The sequence below is a fragment of the Maniola jurtina genome, chromosome 26 (assembly GCF_905333055.1).
Source record: "Maniola jurtina chromosome 26, ilManJurt1.1, whole genome shotgun sequence".
Taxonomy (NCBI): Eukaryota; Metazoa; Arthropoda; class Insecta; order Lepidoptera; family Nymphalidae; genus Maniola; species Maniola jurtina.
In genome coordinates this window covers 4294532-4312426 of record NC_060054.1, presented here as the reverse complement: position 1 = coordinate 4312426, position 17895 = coordinate 4294532, and the positions used below count along the sequence as shown (strand labels likewise).

The 17895-nt window shown below is 38.3% G+C and overlaps 1 protein-coding gene across 8 annotated transcripts in view; it reads right to left on the bottom strand.

Annotated features, from left to right (window-relative positions):
- The window catches only part of LOC123878592 (ATP-citrate synthase), a 48002-nt gene that overhangs the window by 19191 nt on the left and 10916 nt on the right, over positions 1 to 17895 (bottom strand). For 5 of the 8 annotated variants that reach the window (XM_045925874.1, XM_045925870.1, XM_045925871.1 and 2 more), the window contains exons 2-4: positions 2943 to 3063; positions 1870 to 1975; positions 704 to 889 (exon numbers count right to left, since the gene is read on the bottom strand). In XM_045925874.1, the coding sequence (XP_045781830.1) occupies positions 704 to 889; positions 1870 to 1975; positions 2943 to 2992 (342 nt within the window). In that variant the 5' untranslated portion in view covers positions 2993 to 3063. Of the gene's footprint in view, positions 1 to 22; positions 44 to 192; positions 227 to 703; positions 890 to 1869; positions 1976 to 2942; positions 3064 to 10335; positions 10338 to 17895 lie in introns of those variants that run through there. The other 3 variants (XM_045925873.1, XM_045925872.1, XM_045925877.1) reach the window with 3 other exon arrangements.

Sequence of the window (17895 nt, the reverse complement as noted above, 5' to 3'; positions counted from 1 at the left end):
AAGAGAGGAGGGTCACACTCACGGGTTCATGCTTGATGAATGGTTCCACGACGAACCTCTTCAGCTTTCCGGAGGCGGCGCCGATCTTCTGTTTCTTGTTATTATGTTCGGACAGCCAGCGACGCACTTCTGCCGTCTTGCTCTCTCTTATCTACAAATGATGAGTAAGAAAGAGAGGAGGGTCACACTCACGGGTTCATGCTTGATGAATGGTTCCACAACGAACCTCTTCAGCTTTCCGGAGGCGACGCCGATCTTCTGCTCCTTGTTATTATGTTCGGACAGCCAGCAACGCACTTCGGCAGCTGTCTCTATCTCTCGTAGCTACAACTGTACGAGTAAGAAAGAGAGGGGGTCACACTCACGGGTTCATGCTTGATAAATGGTTCCACAACGAACCTCCTCAGCTTTCCGGAGGCGGCACTGATCTTCTGTTCCTTGTTATGTTCGGACAGCCAGCGATGCACTTCGGCAGCTGTCTCTATTTCTCTTAGCTACAACTGTACAAGTCAGAAAGAGAGGGGGCACACTCACGGGTTCATGCTTGATGAATGGTTCCACAAAGAACCTCTTCAGCTTTCCGGAGGCGGCGCCGATCTTCTGTTCCTTGTCATTATGTTCGGACAGCCAGCGACGCACTTCTGCCGTCTTTCTCTCTCTTACCTACAAATGATGAGTTAGAAAGAGAGGGAATCACACTCACGGGTTCATGCTTGATGAATGGTTCCACAACGAACCTCCTCAGCTTTCCGGAGGCGGCGCCGATCTTCTGTTCCTTGTTATTATGTTCGGACAGCCAGCGACGCACTTCGGCGGCGGACTTGTTGACTCCGACCAGGCCGAGTTTGCCACGGCGCTTGATCAACTGATCTGGTTTTACCACCAATTGCTGGGAACAAAAACACGATAAGATTAAGTTAACGTAGTAAATTCAAAAACTAAAAAATACCACCATAGAAGAACTTAGTAGCTTAATTAAGTGAGCATAAAGTATTAGCGGGCGATGGCGAAAGGAGTTTCTCTACTTAGCTAAGGAGTTTCTTACTTAGACTTAGTCAGTGAAATTAGTCAGAGCATCGACTAATTTGTGAGTAACTCACGTTAAACTCATTAATTTGACTAATTTCTTAAACTGAACACTTTCAAGTAAAGATTTTTATATAAACCTGTAGAGATGATACTACCATTGGCGCTATTAGAATGCCATAAGCGTACTTTGTCGTATAGGTTAAATTTCGAAAAACCAAATTAAATTTGAATTTCGCGGGCAGACCCGTGTAGTGCTACCTAAGGGTGCCTTTCCACCTGAGATGTGCTATGCAGCTATGCTACGAAGATGTGAAATCTACGCTACGAAAATATGTAACTGTTTCCACCAATACTAAGCTATGTAGCTGTGCGAGGAGGTGCGCTATGAAGATGTGCCGCCGCAAAGTAGCTGCGCGAGAAAGATGCGCAGGTCGAGCTATAGCATAGCACATCTCTGGTAGAAAAGCAACCTCTGCGCACGCAACAAACATGTGAATCCAAGTAAGGAAAAGGACTTCGTCTGTGTTGGTGTTGGCTGGCGGGCGTGCTCTGCCTTTTTGGAGTGTTTTTTTTTTTTGTTAAAACTGACTGGAAAGCGCTCTAAGGGGGTGCCGTGCGTGTGTCGGCGAGCGCTGGCATAGACGGGGTCCATACTTGTATAGTTTAACTAACTTGTTACAAATAACTACAAACTTGACATTGGCTAATCTTTGTAAAGCCAGAGAGAGGAAAAAAAAGAATCCAAGTAAAAGTGTTTTTGTATGTTGTGTGTTAGTGTTTTTGTGTTGTAATAAAAGTTGTATATTAAAGTTTCTGAAAGTGTTTTCATTGAACACATACCTCTTTCGTGAGCCATGGGTTCTTGCCCAACTCATCTTCCCATATCGTCCCGTGCTCGAAGACTGCAAACCGACACGGCACCAGCGCTGTGCCTGGGGCTATGTGCCTGGAAATAAACACTAATATTGAGAAAATATCCATCTGTCTGTCAGCGGGATGTATCTCATGAACCGTGAGAGTTGAAATTTTCTATGTGTATGGTCGCTATTACAACAAAATCACACTATATATGTGTAGAAGTGTTAACCGTGTACTAAGGTTTGCATGTTTAGTTTTTTTAACCTATTGTGATGTATTTATGATGTGAATGGAGTGTTGACTATGATATTGGTAAGTTTGAAAGGGGCGTGTATAGCCTGCCAAACTGTGTTAGATTTATTATTTTGTGTTTATCCTGTGTGTTACCGGGACATAAACTGTGTATATATTTAATATTTGATAATAAAGACATTTTTCAAACAAAACAAAACAATAAATCACACTAATATTATAAAGACGAAAGTTTGTGTCTATGTATGTATGTTTGTTACTCCTTCACGCAAAAACTACTGGACGGATTTGGCTGAAATTTGGAATGGATATAGAATATAGATTTTACACTGGATTAGCACATAGGCTACTTTTTATCCCGGGAAATCAATATTTCGAAAAACGAAATCCACGCGGACGAAATTTGATCCATCCATGAATCCATAATATTGATTTTCCGGATAAAAAGAAGCCTATGTGCTAATCCAGGATATTATCTATCTCCATTTCGAAATTCAGCCAAATGCGTTCAGTATTTTGCGTGAAGGAGTAACAAACATACACACAAACTTTCGCCTTTAAAATATTACTAGCTGACGCCCGCGACTTCGTCCGCGTGGATTTACATTTTTCAAAGTCGCGCGGGAACTCTTTGATTTTCCGAGATAAAAAGTAGCCTATGTGCTAATCCAGGATATTATCTATCTCCATTTCAAATTTCAGGCAAATCTGTCCAGTAGTTTTTCCGTGAAGGAGTAACAAACATACACACAAACTTTCGCCTTTATAATACTAGTGTGAAGTGTGATGTTCTTCCCTGTTACCTGTTAATAAGGTCCTTCCCTGTCGCCTCGTATATAGCTTTGGACGACATTCTGTTGGGTTGTCTGTGTGCTGTCTTATTCTAACGCTGGCTTCGCGTCATAGAGCCGCTGTATTTTTTTTCTGAAACAAAAAAAAAATCTTATAAAATCTTGTAAAGTCTCATCATTTTGATCAGATTCATCATTTTGATCAGATTTAAAAAAAGTTAAGATTTCTGCGATCTTTTAAGCAAATTATAAACCTTTGCATTGTTTTTAGGGTTCCATAACCAAATGGTAAAAACAAACGATTTTTTTTGGGTTTTTCTTTCACAGTTTACTGCGATGTTCTAAGAAATATTTCATACACCCAAAATATGATGTTCATAATTAATAATTATATATGGACCCTAAAACTCACTTACTGGACCCTAAAACCCGACTCGCACTTGACCGGTTTTTAGTTTATATTTTCTTTGGTTTTTTGTGGTTTTGTACCCAAAAGGTGCCAACGGGACCCTATTCCTAAGACTCCGCTATCCGTCCGTCAGTCTGTCAGCGGGCTGTATCTCGTGAACCGTACTAGGTAGAGACTTGAAATTTTCACAGAATGTTTATTTCTATTGCCGCAACAAAATAATAAACATTTCCCAACAGCTGCCATGAAAATTTAAAAAAATGAAGTGTTATTTCTTGTACAATGGCACGGAACCCTTCGTGTGCGAATCCGACTCGCACTTGGCCGATTTTTTTCTTTTTTTGTGTGCAATCAAGTTTTCTATCTATCTAAGGGAAACTTAAGTATAAGTTCACACTGTTCAATGCTCTACAAATTGATTATTGTAATAATTTCTGAATACCTAACTAGCGAAATTCGGTATATTCATGTATTATATGAATACCCATTCAATATAATTTATAGGTACCTAACGTATCGCCGGTCGATGACCTGCCAAAATAACTTGGGAACACCTGAATATGGGGCAAAGACCTTTATTTTTTAATTTATAGACTAGCGCTTGTCTCCATAAACCTGCTGGCAAGTGATGATGCAGCCTAAGATGGAGCGCGCTTGCCTAGAAGATACCTATACACTTTTTTTTGTTCTCGAGAGGAAAATCCGTCATGGATACCACCGACACGAGGGAGCAAGTTGGTTATGTCGGACTCCTACCAACTAAAAACCTCGCGAAGTTCCATCCCACCGCTGATGACGGAGCACAAGGGACCGAAAACACTTCGTTACTCCGCCAGCGGATGCCCGCCGTAGCAGACCCACCACTGGGACACTACATGCCCCCCAAACACCGTTAGAAGCATGCCGGAACCACAGCACGCCAACCAACCCGAGGACCACACTGTGAGCGACGGACCACCCCGTATCCAGGACCCACAAATCCTCTCGAGGGCTAGGGTTTGTGGGGAGGGCAATTCTCTTTCCACGTTCCCCATCCTTAACATCTCCCTCGCCCGTCACCAAACTGGACAGGCGAGAGACCGGTGGGGCAGCCAGTGATCATGCAGCCTAAGATGGTGCGCGCTTGCCTAGAAAATACCTATTCACTATCGTAACATACCCATGGAAAATTATTTCACCATTTATTTGAAAATCTATATCGAAATTCAAATAGGTATAGGTACCTCTATTTTGAATTAAAGCTCAAAGTAAGGTAAATTCGCACTTAGGCATTATGCATAATTCATACTTAATATTATAAATGCAAAAGTATGCCTGTCTGTCTGGTAGCTTTTCAAGGCCCATCCGTTAAACCGATTTGGACGAAATTTCAATCAATCAATCAATCAATCAATTTATTTATTTGCTGATACAGGTTTTACAGGTTTAATTATAGAAATATTCCAGCTGTATCACGCCAAGCTGGCATGCAAATACATTAATTTTGTGTTCAACATAGTGAATAGACAAATTAAATTAAAAGTAAAATTTTCGCTTGTTTGAAATAAATGAAGTTATACAATAAAGGGAATTTACAATTCTGAATACTTAGTATTAAAAAAATATTACAAATCTTAAAAATATTACAAGATTACATAAAAAAATAAAAGAAAAACAAAAATGTCATCTTAGATATTCATCAACACTATAAATAATATTCTTAGTTAAATATTCAAATAATTTCTTTTTAAGGCCTTGTATTTTATTTACGTTTACAAGTTCTCTTATTTCCAAAGGTAATTTATTTACAATTTTTACTGCCGTACACGTATTTTTTCGTACACGTATAGTCTGATTCTTAATTCCCTATTAATAACTAACTAGATGATGTCCGCGACTTCGTCCGCGTGGATTTAGGTTCATAAAAATCCCGTGGGAACTCTTTGATTTGCCGGGATACAAAGTTGCCTAAGTATATCAATTTCCGGGGATTAAGCTATCACTTTACCAAATTTCATCAAACATATAAATCGGTTAAACGGATGGGCCTATAAGAATCCCGAGGGAACTCTTTGATTTTCCGGGATGAAAAGTAGCTTATGCCCTTCTACTAATTCTGGATGTAAGCTAATTTTGTAGCAAATTTCATCAAAATCGGTTAAACTGTTGGGCCATGAAAAGCTAGCGGACAGACAGACAGACACACTTATAGGTTTTAGGCTTATTTGTATTTTGCATGCAATTACATTATGGTTATTTGTGATCTATACTAATAAATAAAATTGGAGTGTCTGTCTGTAATTTCGAAATAACTACCGCATATTAAGGTCATATGGTTATTTGAACGATACTATAACTGAATCACACGTTTTTAAAATTTTTGTCTGTCTGTCTGTCTGTCTGTTTGAAAAGGCTAATCTTGGGAACGGCTGAACCGATTTTGACGGGATTTTCACAGACAAGTAGAGAATTGACTAGGGAGTAACATAGGCTACTTTTTTAACCGACTTTCAAAAAGGGAGTTGTGTTTTTTTACCTATGTACACCGAAATCTCCGAGATTTCTGAACCGATTTGCGACATTTCTTTTTTAATCGATAGAGGAACTTTGCGACATTGTTTCATAAAAATTTTGGAGTCCAACTCCTCAATCCTGATGCTGCAGGGGATCTGACCAATCCACGCGGGCGAAGCTGCGGGCATCAGCTAGTACTATATAAATTGTAACATCACTATACTTTACACACCCACATTTGCAAATAAAGAATATTTTATTGTATTACGAAATTACTTTCATGCATGTTGAGATTAATGTCGCGCAACTATTTTCAATACGCATTAGACGTTAACAGGGCTCTCTCCGTCACTCGTTTCATACAATCGTAGTTCCAATTTCATTTGAATACTAAGCAACCAAAGTCCATGAAATTTTGCAGACATATTCTAGAAACTAATATCTGTGTCTGTGGTGTTTTATATTTTTCTAAAAATATGTAGTTTTAAAGTTACAGGGGCTCAAAGATTTGTATGTAAATTTTTAAGACCGCGCAACTTTGAAACCGAATATTTTAACAGAAATCTGGAAAACCACAGACATAGATATTAGTTTTAGTAGTATATGTCTGCAAAATTTCATGGACTTTGGTTGCTTAATATTCAAATGAAATTGGAACTACGTTTGTATAAAACGAGTGACGGAGAGAGCCCTCTTAACACGTGAAATTGCTTATGAAATTAATGTCACGAAATTAATTTCATGCCACTAAACTCGTAAAGTAAATACGGCTTTGTACAGAAAAAGCCGGCCAAGTGCGAGTCAGACTCGCGCACTGAGGGTTCCGTACTCGGGTACGACATTTTGCACGATAAATCAAAAACTATTGTACATAAAAATAAATAAAAATCTGTTTTAGAATGTACAAGTAAAGCTCTTTCATATGATACCCCACTTGGTATAGTTATCTTACTTTCATTTCCACCTGGTTTTCATCCTGTATACATAGTAAGCAAAGTATTAAGTACCTGCCATACCCATGCCAGGTTAGCCCGCTTCCATCTTAGACTGCATCATCACTTACTACCAGGTGAGATTGCAATCAAGGGTAACTTGTATATAAATTTAAAAAAAACCTTATGTATTATTTTAATTACTTTGTTTATAAAATAAGAATGTTGCAAAGTTACGCAAGTAGTTATATAATATGACAATTATTTATCTCTGTGGCGAAGGGCACAAGGTTAAACATAATATTAAGTATAAAAAAGCTATTTATATTTTTTTTACTGTCTCAGTCAAACTTACATTTTTTTTAATATAATTGCTTTTAGTAAAAGCTGAGATTAATCAAAAACAGCATCCTCTTTCTCAAATGAAAAATTAAATCTATTTTAATACTAGATTAGAATATGATACCTACGACTTCGTCCGAGTTAATATAGGTCTTTTTTAAATTCCGCGGGAACTCCTTGATTTTCCAGGATGAAAAGTAGAAAAGTAAGTGAAGACACCGAAGTGATCCTATAATATGTGTAAGGGCTGCTTTTTAACCCCCGACCCAAAAAGAGGGGTGTTACAAGTTTGACGTATCTGTGTATCTATCTGTGGCATCGTAGCTCCTAAACTATTGAACCGATTTTAATTTAGTTTCTTTTTTGTTTGAAAGGTGGCTTGATCGAGAGTGTTCATAGCTATAATCCAAGAAAATCGGTTCAGTCGTTTGAAAGTTATCAGCTCTTTTCTAGTTACTGTAACCTTCACTTGTCGGGGGTGTTATTAATTTTTAATTTACACTTGTTCTTTTTAGATATTTTCAAACGGAAGAAAATTGCGGAACCAATGATATTTTCAGGCGCAAACCATCAGCCCACTGGACTGCCGTGATTGGTCGAGAGTGATGGTGTGGTGTGTTTCGCATATCGTGAAATTCTCGCGTCATCGTGAAATTTTTATTATTTGCTGTTATAGCGACAATCACACATTAACGTCTAATGCGTGTTGAAATAAGTTGCGCGACATTAATCTCAACATGCATGAAAGTGATTTCGTAATTGTTTTCACATTGTGTGAAAATTTCAACTCTCTACCTATTGTGGTTTACGAGATACAGTCCACTGATGGACAGACGGAAGGATTAAACCGAACCCTAAAAAGTGTTTCTTGGTTCAAAAGGTCAAGTGTTTCTTGGACTTAGTCTGTGTTGGTGTTGGCTGGCGGGCGTGCTCTGCCTTTTTGGAGTGTTTTTTTTGTTAAAACTGACTGGAAAGCGCTCTAAGGGGGTGCCGTGCGTGTGTCGGCGAGCGCCGGCACAGATACTTGTATAGTTTAATAACTAACTTGTTACAAATAATTTCAAACTTGACATTGGCTAATCTTTGTAAAGCCAGACGAGAGGGGGAAAAAAAAGTGTTTCTTAAAGTTGGATAAATAATTATTCTATCCTGCTGTCCGCAATGTGGCCGGGATATGGGCTATCCCAATAAAAAATTGCGGAATCAATGATATTTTCAAGCGCAAACCATCGGCCCACTGGACTGCCGTGATTGGTCGAGAGTGATGGTGTGGTGTGTTCCGCATCAGTCGCTTCTCGCGTCATCGTGAAATTTTTATTATTTGCTGTTATAGCGACAATCGAAATACACATTGTGTGAAAATTGCAAATCTCTACCTATTGTGGTTTACGAGATACAGTCCACTGATGGACAGACGGAAGGATTAAACCGAACCCTAAAAAGTGTTTCTTGGTTCAAAAGGCCAAGTGTTTGTTAAAGTTGGATGAATAATTATATTCTATCCTGCTGTCCGCAATGTAGCCGGGATATTAGATTAGGATCTTTTGTTTTTATGTTTGGACCATTTTTAGTTACAACCTGTTGTGTGTACCTTTGAATAAATAAATAAATAAATAAATAAATATGGGCTATCCCTAATAAAAAATTGCGGAACCAATGATATTTCAGGTGCAAACCATCAGCCCACTGGACTGCTGTGATTGGTCGAGAGAGATGGTGTGGTATCGCGTGTTCCGCGTCTCGCTAATCGCGTCATCGTGTCCAGTTGAGGTAGCGGCCGTAGTGAGTCAATGGCCGAGGCACATACCAACGGTATTTTTACCCGACTAAGGCAAAGCCAAAAGGAAAGTATGTATGTATGTATGTATTTTTGTACCCACGTTCTGTGTGTTCCATCGTAGCTCCTAAACTCCTGGGCCGATTTTGATGAAAGACGTGTCAATCGATTCGTTGTAAAGGTCCGGGTGACATAGGCTATATTTTGTACGAAAAATTAATATTTTACATTATTACCATTCCTGTTACCATTCCTAACATCGCGATTCTAAGAGTCACATACATGATATGTACCTACACATTTCCACGCCACCTGTGAGGTAGTGTAGTGTATAGTATTATACTCTTAGGAAAAAAATTATCAATGCCATCTTTGTAGAACATTTTAAGATCTACAACTTTGGCAATAATATTACCGTGACTTTGGTATGAATATTTTTTTGATAAAACTTATCGTTTTTAAGAAAAATCCAAAAAACCTCAAATTTTGACCTTTGACCCCGAATAACTTTTGTAGCACACATAGGATCGGTGGGGATTTTTAACACTTTATCCTTATGGTATTCTCGACTCTCGTAGGTATGTGGCGTTGCCCTAATAGAAAACTCGCAGACAGGTACTTGCATTTATAATTTGAAGAATAAAATGTAAACTGTGGACTTTGTACTGTGTAATATTTTCTCAAATCATCTAAACACACAATATTATAGCTATTTATTCAGTGGAAAGAGGAGTTCAGTTCATACATAACGTGTACCATACAAACGTGATATGGTTCTCTTTTTAACCCCCGACTCAAAAGAGGGGTGTTATAAGTTTGACGTGTGTATCTGTGTATCTGTCTGTGGCATCGTAGCTCCTAAACTCGTTAACCGATTTTAATTTAGTTTTTTGTTTGAAAAGTGGCTTGGTCTGTCGATCCATCTGTCTGCCTGTCTTTCTGCCTGTCCGTCTGTCTGTCTGTCTGTCTGTACCCTTAGGTTTTTTGACAGAGACGACAGGTCTGTCAAGAAAACCTATAAGGTACTTCCCGTTGACCTAGAATCAAGAAATTTGGCAGGTAGGTAGATCTTACAGCACAAGTAAAGAAAAAATCCGAAAACCATGAATTCGTGGTTAAATCACAGAAAAAAAATTGAAATGTGTTTCAATTTTCAAAGCAAGATAACTAACTATACCAAGTGGGGAATCATATGAAAGGGATTTACATACCTGTACATTCTAAAACAGATTATTATTTATTTTTATGCATAATAGTTTTTGATTTATCGTGTAAAATAAAAATACCCGAGTACGGAACCCTCGGTGCGCGAGTCTGACTCGCACTTGGCCGTTTTTTTTTTGAAACGTGTGTGTGATTGGCTGGTAACTCAAAATGGTTAGCGCGCACTGAGATTTTCGTCTCTGTCATTTGTATGGGATTGTCGTATAACAGAGAGCCCTATCCTCTAACTTCTTTCCGTGGATAGTATATAGTCAAGACTTGCGTGTGAGTTACACAGTTGCTATCACGATGCTAATTTATACCTACCTAGTATCATTAAAGTCATTTAAAATAAAAAGTAAAATCGAATCGGTACCTAGCCATTCTACCCAGTAATTAAACTAATCATTAATGCAAATAAACTAAGTAAAAAATAATTAGTCCAGCTATTATTCAAACAAAGGCTTTAAATATCTATAAAAAAGTTATACCTAGGGACTTTTATATCAAGACTAGCGACCCGCCCCGGCTTCGCACGGGTGGACACTACCACGAAAAATCCTATCTATTTTCCGGGATAAAATATAGCCTATACGGATTCGGAAGAATCCCTCTAAGTAATGGTAAAAGATATTTTGAAATCGGTCCAGTAGTTTTTGAGCCTATTCAATACAAACATACAAAAATACAAAGGTTTCCTCTTTATAATATTAGTATTGATGATGTCCGCGACTTCGTCCGCGTGGGTTTAGGTTGATAAGATCCCGTGGGAACTCTTTGATTTTCCAGGATAAAAGTAGCTTATTAAAATCACGACGATCCGTTGCTCCGTTGCTCCGTTGCTCCGTTGGGACAAATTAATAAACCATCAAACATGCACACTTTCACACAACTCTAGTTTTTTTTTTACTGACCAGCTGCAGCGCTTGGCTGCAATCATACTTGCTGACAAGTGATGATGCAGCGCGCACAGCAGATAAGATGGAGCGCGCTTGCCTAGAAGATGGCTATTCACTCTTGACTAATGGAACCTCGAAAGGAACCCATATTAAAATTGGACTGATGCCGGAAGGGCGTTCCATATCCTAGCGGTTCGAATAAGAAACGAGGAGGCGAATCGCTTCGTAAGTGTACACATATCTGTGGAATTCCGACTACGACGTACGGGTGCAGACCTTAGCGATGCCTTCAAGTACGACAGATTTTAAGAACCTACGACTTTTGACCGAATATCAGAACTCTGACCGAATATCAGAATTAAACTTTTACAAGTACTTTTGAATCGTCAAAAGCATCTACCACTGGTTCGGGATGCCTTTCCTACCGAGAAGAACCAGCAAGAAACTCGGCGGTTGCTCTTTTCAAAGATTTGATACACAATATTATTACGTTTAAAAGTAATTGAAGTCCCGCGCATTGCTGGAGCGTGCTGCAGGTGAAATCCACGCTCTTTTATCATTTACATAATCTTCGATTGTATTATATGCTTTTTTCAGGAGCATAGTCAAAGATTTTTTAAACTTGTGTAAAGGCAAGTCCAAAATTGATTGCGGTATTTTGTTATAAAAGATTATAGCCATTCCAACAAATGACTTTTGGACCTTCCTGAGGTCACTCTGTGAGGAACTCAATAAGCTATTTCAGCTTCAATACGGTAGTGTAGATAGGTACCTACGCAATCAAACAGCAATCAAGATCACGGTCATGTGCGTTCACCATTATCGCGTGTGGTTGTCGACCTACCTGCCTGTCGGCACAGTGAACCTTAGATTAGAATAAAAATATATCTCTCTGTTTTCTAGATTTTAGTAAAAATGTCTTACACGGGCCCAAAGATTTACAAGAACTCTACCTTTTTAACCCCCGACCCAAAAAGAGGGGTGTTATAAGTTTGACGTGTGTATCTGTGTATCTGTCTGTGGCATCGTAGCGCCTAAACGAATGAACCGATTTTAATTTACTTTTTTTTTGTTTGAAAGGTGGCTTGGCTTGATCGAGAGTGTTCTTAGCTATAATCCAAAAAAATTGGTTCAGCCGTTTAAGAGGTATCAGCTCTTTTCTAGTTTTCTTGTAGAAAAGAAGGTTAGATAACCGTTAGGTTCATAATATTATGTCAATTGACAAATGTCAAGCTGTCAAGATGGACGTTGCCTAAATACATAATTATTTATTTGAAAATGATGTTTTGGAAAACTCAGATACTTTAGATCGTAGGCGCGGAATAGTCCAAGAAAATCAGTTCAGCCGTTTGAAAGTTATCAGGTCTTTTCTGTCTTTTCTAGTTACTGTAACCTTCACTTGTGGGGGGTGTTATAAATTTTTAATTTACACTTGTTTATGAATTCGGTTAAAAACTTAGAACACAGACCAATTTTTTTTTAATAGTTTCAAATGTTTTTCTCACTGATTGCTGCCAAGATAACAGAAGTTAAAAATATTTTTCTTATCGATAACAGCCAGGTACCTATTTGCAAGTGACCAAGCTACTGAAATAACTATTATTAAATGTGCTATTATTTTATCTTTAATTTAATCTGATATACCATCATGTACCTATGGTTCTATTTCTAATATTTTCAAGTGTTGTTCTCACTAATTGCTTATTTTTAGGGTTCCGTAGCTCAAGAGAAAAAAGAACCCTTATAGGATCACTTCGTTGTCTGTCTGTCTGTCAAGAAACCTAGAGAGCACTTCCCGTTGACCTAGAATCAGGTCTTATAGCATAACTAGAGGGAAAAATCCGTAAACCGTGAATTTGTGATTGGTTATTTCACAAAAAAATGTGTTCATAAACAAATAATTCAATTTTCAAAATAAGATAAGATCAAGTATCATATGAAAGGGTTTTACCTGTATTATTCTAAAACAGATTTTTATTTACTTTTGTGCATAATAGTTTACGTGTTCGTAGTTTTAAATTTTTTGACATTTTGTAATATTAAATTTAAAATTTCATAATACACAATGTCAAAAAAACCGTTCCTTCCCTCTTATCTCCGAAGTTAGGTACCAATCGAAAAAAATGTTTATGTATATTTTACAGGAAAAATAAAACCAGTGTTCTATCACAGTTTTTTTTAATACTAACAAATTATAAACCTCTACAAACAAAGTTAGTTTTGCGATTCATTAACAAAAGTGATTCTTTTTATTTTTATTTTTCTGTAGTACGGAACCTTCGGTGCGTGGGTCTGACTCGCACCTGGCCGTTTTTGTTTAGTACATCTTTAATTTATTTAAGTGTCGTTTTAATTATTGAACTTTGTACATTTACGTCACAAAAAACTCGGTTCCACAACATAAAGTGACGTAAATCGGTTTTAAAGAATTTGTAGGTATACAAAACACATACATTATTCATGTAAAAACTCGTATAGTGAAATCAAAGTAAAGCATAAATTACAAATAGAGACAATGAATTTGATAAGTTAATTTATTCATTAAAAAGAATTGCCCAATGGCAACTTGTAGTATTGGCATAAAAAAGAAAAAAGGCCTCTAAGCTTTTTAGGGTTCCGTAAAAGCAAAAAGGAACCCTCATAGGATCACTTTGTCGTCTGTACATCCTAAAAAAGATTTTTATTTATTTTTATGTACTTATAATAGTTTTTGATTTATCGTGCAAAATGTTGGAAAATATACCCGAGTACGGAATCCTCAGTGCGCGAGTCTGACTCGCACTTGGTCGGTTTTTTTTTAATTACATATACTTATAGAATAGCGCTTGGCAGCAATCAGACCTGCTAGCAAGTTATGATGCAGCCTAAGATGGAGCGCGCTTGCCTAGAAGTTGCCTATTCACTCTTGACTTGAAGGTACCCAAATTAAAAGTGGGAGGGAAAACTGATGAAAAATTCCTATAAGGTTTCCTTTTTTCCTTTTGAGGTACGGAACCCTAATAAGAAGTGTCGTAGTCAAATACTCGCGGCTACTTAAGAGGGGTCTCTCCGTCACTCGCTTCATACAAACGTAGTTCCAATTTTATTTGAATATTAAGCCACCAAAGTCCATGAAATTTTGCAGACATATTCTAGAAACTAATATCTATGACTGTGGTTTTCCAAATTTCTGTTAAAATATTCTGTTTCAAAGTTACGCGGTCTTAAAAATTTACATACAAATCTTTGAGCCCCTGTAATTTAAAAACTACATATTTTTAAGAAAAGTCTAAAACACCACAGACAGATATTACTTTCTAGAATATGTCTGCAAAATTTCATGGACTTTGGTTGCTTAATATTCAAATGAAATTGGAACTACGATTGTATGGAGTACGTGACGGAGAGAGCCCTGTTAATGATACTGGCAAATACGATAAATTCCATTAGATATGTACATTGTACATAATATATCCATCTATGCAAATAATACTGATTAATACACACACTAGATTATTGTATTAATCAATAAACAGATTGTAACTACTATCTGGATACTTTAGCCAGATTTGTTTTAAGGGTTCCGTGGGTTCCGTACATAAAGGTGTTAGATATATCTTGTACGATAGTACGGAACCCTTCGTGTGCGACTCGGACTTGGCCGGTTTTTTTAAGGTTCCGTACCTTAAAAAGGAAAACGGAACCCTTATAGGATCACTTTGCTATCTGTCTGTCTGTCCGTCGTGTCGGTCAAGAAACCTATAGGGTACTTCCCGTTGACCTAGAATCATGGGCAGGTAGGTAGGTCTTATAGCACAAGTACAGGAATAAATCTGAAAACCGCAAAAAAAGGCTTTACCCATATTAGGTATGTGTTTGTTTGTTGGTTTGTCCTTCAATCACGGCGCAACGGAGCAACTGATCGACGCGAGTTTTTGCATGGGTATAGTTAAAGACTAGGAGAGTGACATAGGCTATTATTTATCCCGGAAAATCAAAGAGTTCCCACTGGATTTTTAAAAACCTGAATCCATGCGGACGAAGTCGCGAGCATCAGCTAATTTGTAATATTAATGTGATTTATTTTTATTCAGATACAAGTTAGTATTTGACTGCAATCTCACCTGTTGATAAGTGATGATGCAGTCTAAGACACGCGAGTATCTACTCGTGTGGTGTAAGTTGTAAGCGGGCTAACCTGGAATGTGTAAGTTCAACCCATACTCCTTTGGTTTCTACACTGCAACGTACCGGAACGCTAAATTTTGAACACACTACGTGCGTGGCGATTTGTGAGTATGCTTCCAGCCTAAGTGTGTCAGCAGCGGTGAAAGGAAACAATACCGAAGGTTAGCAACTCCTTCTACAACCGGAAACGGTTACAATGCTCGAGTTGCGTTCGTGAAACGAAAAAAACATTGCGTGGCGTGTTATACTTACAACTTACAAAATACCTCTCTGGAGCGCAGTGGTGCGCTAAGGATACAAGAAGTCCTGGGTTCGATTCTCGTGGAATGATAAGGGAGGTCTTTATTATAAGAGCACGAAGGCACATTTCAAGACAGGGAACTTCGAACAAACGAAACCTGGCTTTCATGATTCTAGGTCAACGGGGAGTACCCTACAGGTTTCTTGACAGACACACAGACAATCAAGTGATCCTATAAGGGTTTCGTTTTTCCTTTTGAGGTACGGAACTCTAAAAAAACTTAAAAGTAAAGCTACGAGGGTTCCAAACGCGTCCAGGTCTGAGAAGAGCAAACAACTCGAACTTAAGCTTATCGCGTACCTAAAAATACCTTACCGGACGAGCAATATTGATTTTATTTTCCTTCCTACAGCGCTACCTACTCGCTGAACTTTGACGTCCGACGTAACGAGAAACTCGGAGCAGAACCGGTTTAGGAGTTATTCGCAAATGACTCTCGTACACACATACCTACATACGTCACATAGCAACACCTGTGAGATGTTGTATAGAAGCTGACGTTACTCTGCGGAGGCCCATGATAATACAAGGAACCAAGGACAAGTCTTTACGGTGCAGTTTGCAGCATGCAATATGCCCCAAACTGCTAAACGTGCAGGAAAATCCAGCCACCAAGCCAGCAATACGCACCACCACCACGCAGCACCATAAAAATCCTAAAACCATTGGAAAAACGTGCGTCGAGGCACGTTTTTCCAATTTAAATTAAACTTTTACAAGTACTTTTGAATCGTCAAGAGTAGGTAGATACCACTGGTTTGGAATGCCTTTCCTACCGATAAGAACCAGCAAGAAACTCGGCGGTTGCTCTTTTCAAAGATTTGATATACAATATTATGCCAAGTATAAAAGTAATTGAAATCCCGCGACTTGTTTCGCCCCGACATCGAAGAATCTCAGATGTGGCAAATCTCAGGTCCGGCAATATTCCGGGCCACTACTGAGGACGGGTCTCCTCTCACAATGAGAATGGTTTAGATTAGTTTTTATTAGTCTTGGCCAAGTGTGGATTGGCAGACTTCACATACCTTTTGGGAACAATATGGAAGAGCCCCGTGTTCAGTAACTAGTGGCCCAGCCATGGGTTGAGATGATAATGATGATTAGTGTTGACTGGGGTCCAGGTTTATTCAGCATCTCCATTTTAGATAACTTTCTCATTTTTAACCGCCGACCCAAAAAGAGGGGTGTTATAAATTTGACGTGTGTATCTGTGTATCTGTCTGTGGCATAGTCGCTCCTAAACTAATGAACCGATTTTAATTTAGTTTTTTTTTTTTGTTTGAAAGGTGGCTTGATCGAGAGTATTCTTAGCTATTATATTCCAAGAAAATCGGTTCAGCCGTTTGAAAGTTATCATGCAATGTTCGTATGTATACCTTGTACGATGGTACGGAACCCTTAGTTTGCGAGTCCGACTGGCACTTTTTTTAACCGGTCATTTACTAAAGAAAACGTGAAGATGTTTCACCGTCCGTGGTCGCCACCTGACTGACGGAGGCGCGAAAATTCATTCAAAAATTATGGATTCCGTTCGTTGGTTTCCACGTATAGATTTCCATATTTAATCAACACACATTCAGACTTACACGGTTTATTTCAAGTAAAACTAAAATCGAGTTGTTTAGTGAGTAAACGATATCTATTAGCTAAAACTCAGCTAAGTGTAAAAATTCAAAATTTAACCACTCGTAGTTCGTAGGTGACTCACAAAGTCAGGTCAGGTTACGTCTAACAAAAAAAAAACAATCAGCCTGTTTGCGTCCACAGCTGGACATAGGCCTTCCCAAGAGCGCGCCACCACACACGATCCTCCCGCCTTCCTCATCCACCAAATTCCCGCTATCCTCTTAAGGTCGTAACAAGTGTAAATTAAAAATTTATAACACCCCCGACAAGTGAAGGTTATAGTAACTAAAAAAGACCGAAAATACCTGATAACTTTCAAACGGCTGAACTGATTTTCTTGGACTATTCCGCGTCTACGATCTAAAGTATCTGAGTTTTCCAAAACATCATTTTCAAATAAATAATTATATAAGTATTTAGGCAACGTCCATCTTGACAGCTTGACATTTGTCAATTGACATAATATTATGAACCTAATGGTTATCTAACCTTCTTTTCTACAAGAAAACTAGAAAAAAGCTGATAACTCTTAAACGGCTGAACCAATTTTTTTGGATTATAGCTAAGAACACTCTCGATCAAGCCACCTTTCATACAAAAAAAAGTAAATTAAAATCAGTTCATTCGTTTAGGCGCTACGATGCCACAGACAGATACACAGATACACAGATACACAGATACACACGTCAAACTTATAACACCCCTCTTTTTGGGTCGGGGGTTAAAAAATATATAAAGTACTAAAATGATAAAGAACTGACTCTAAGGTCTCAAGGGACTTCATCTGTGGTGGCGTTTGCTGGCGCGCGTGTT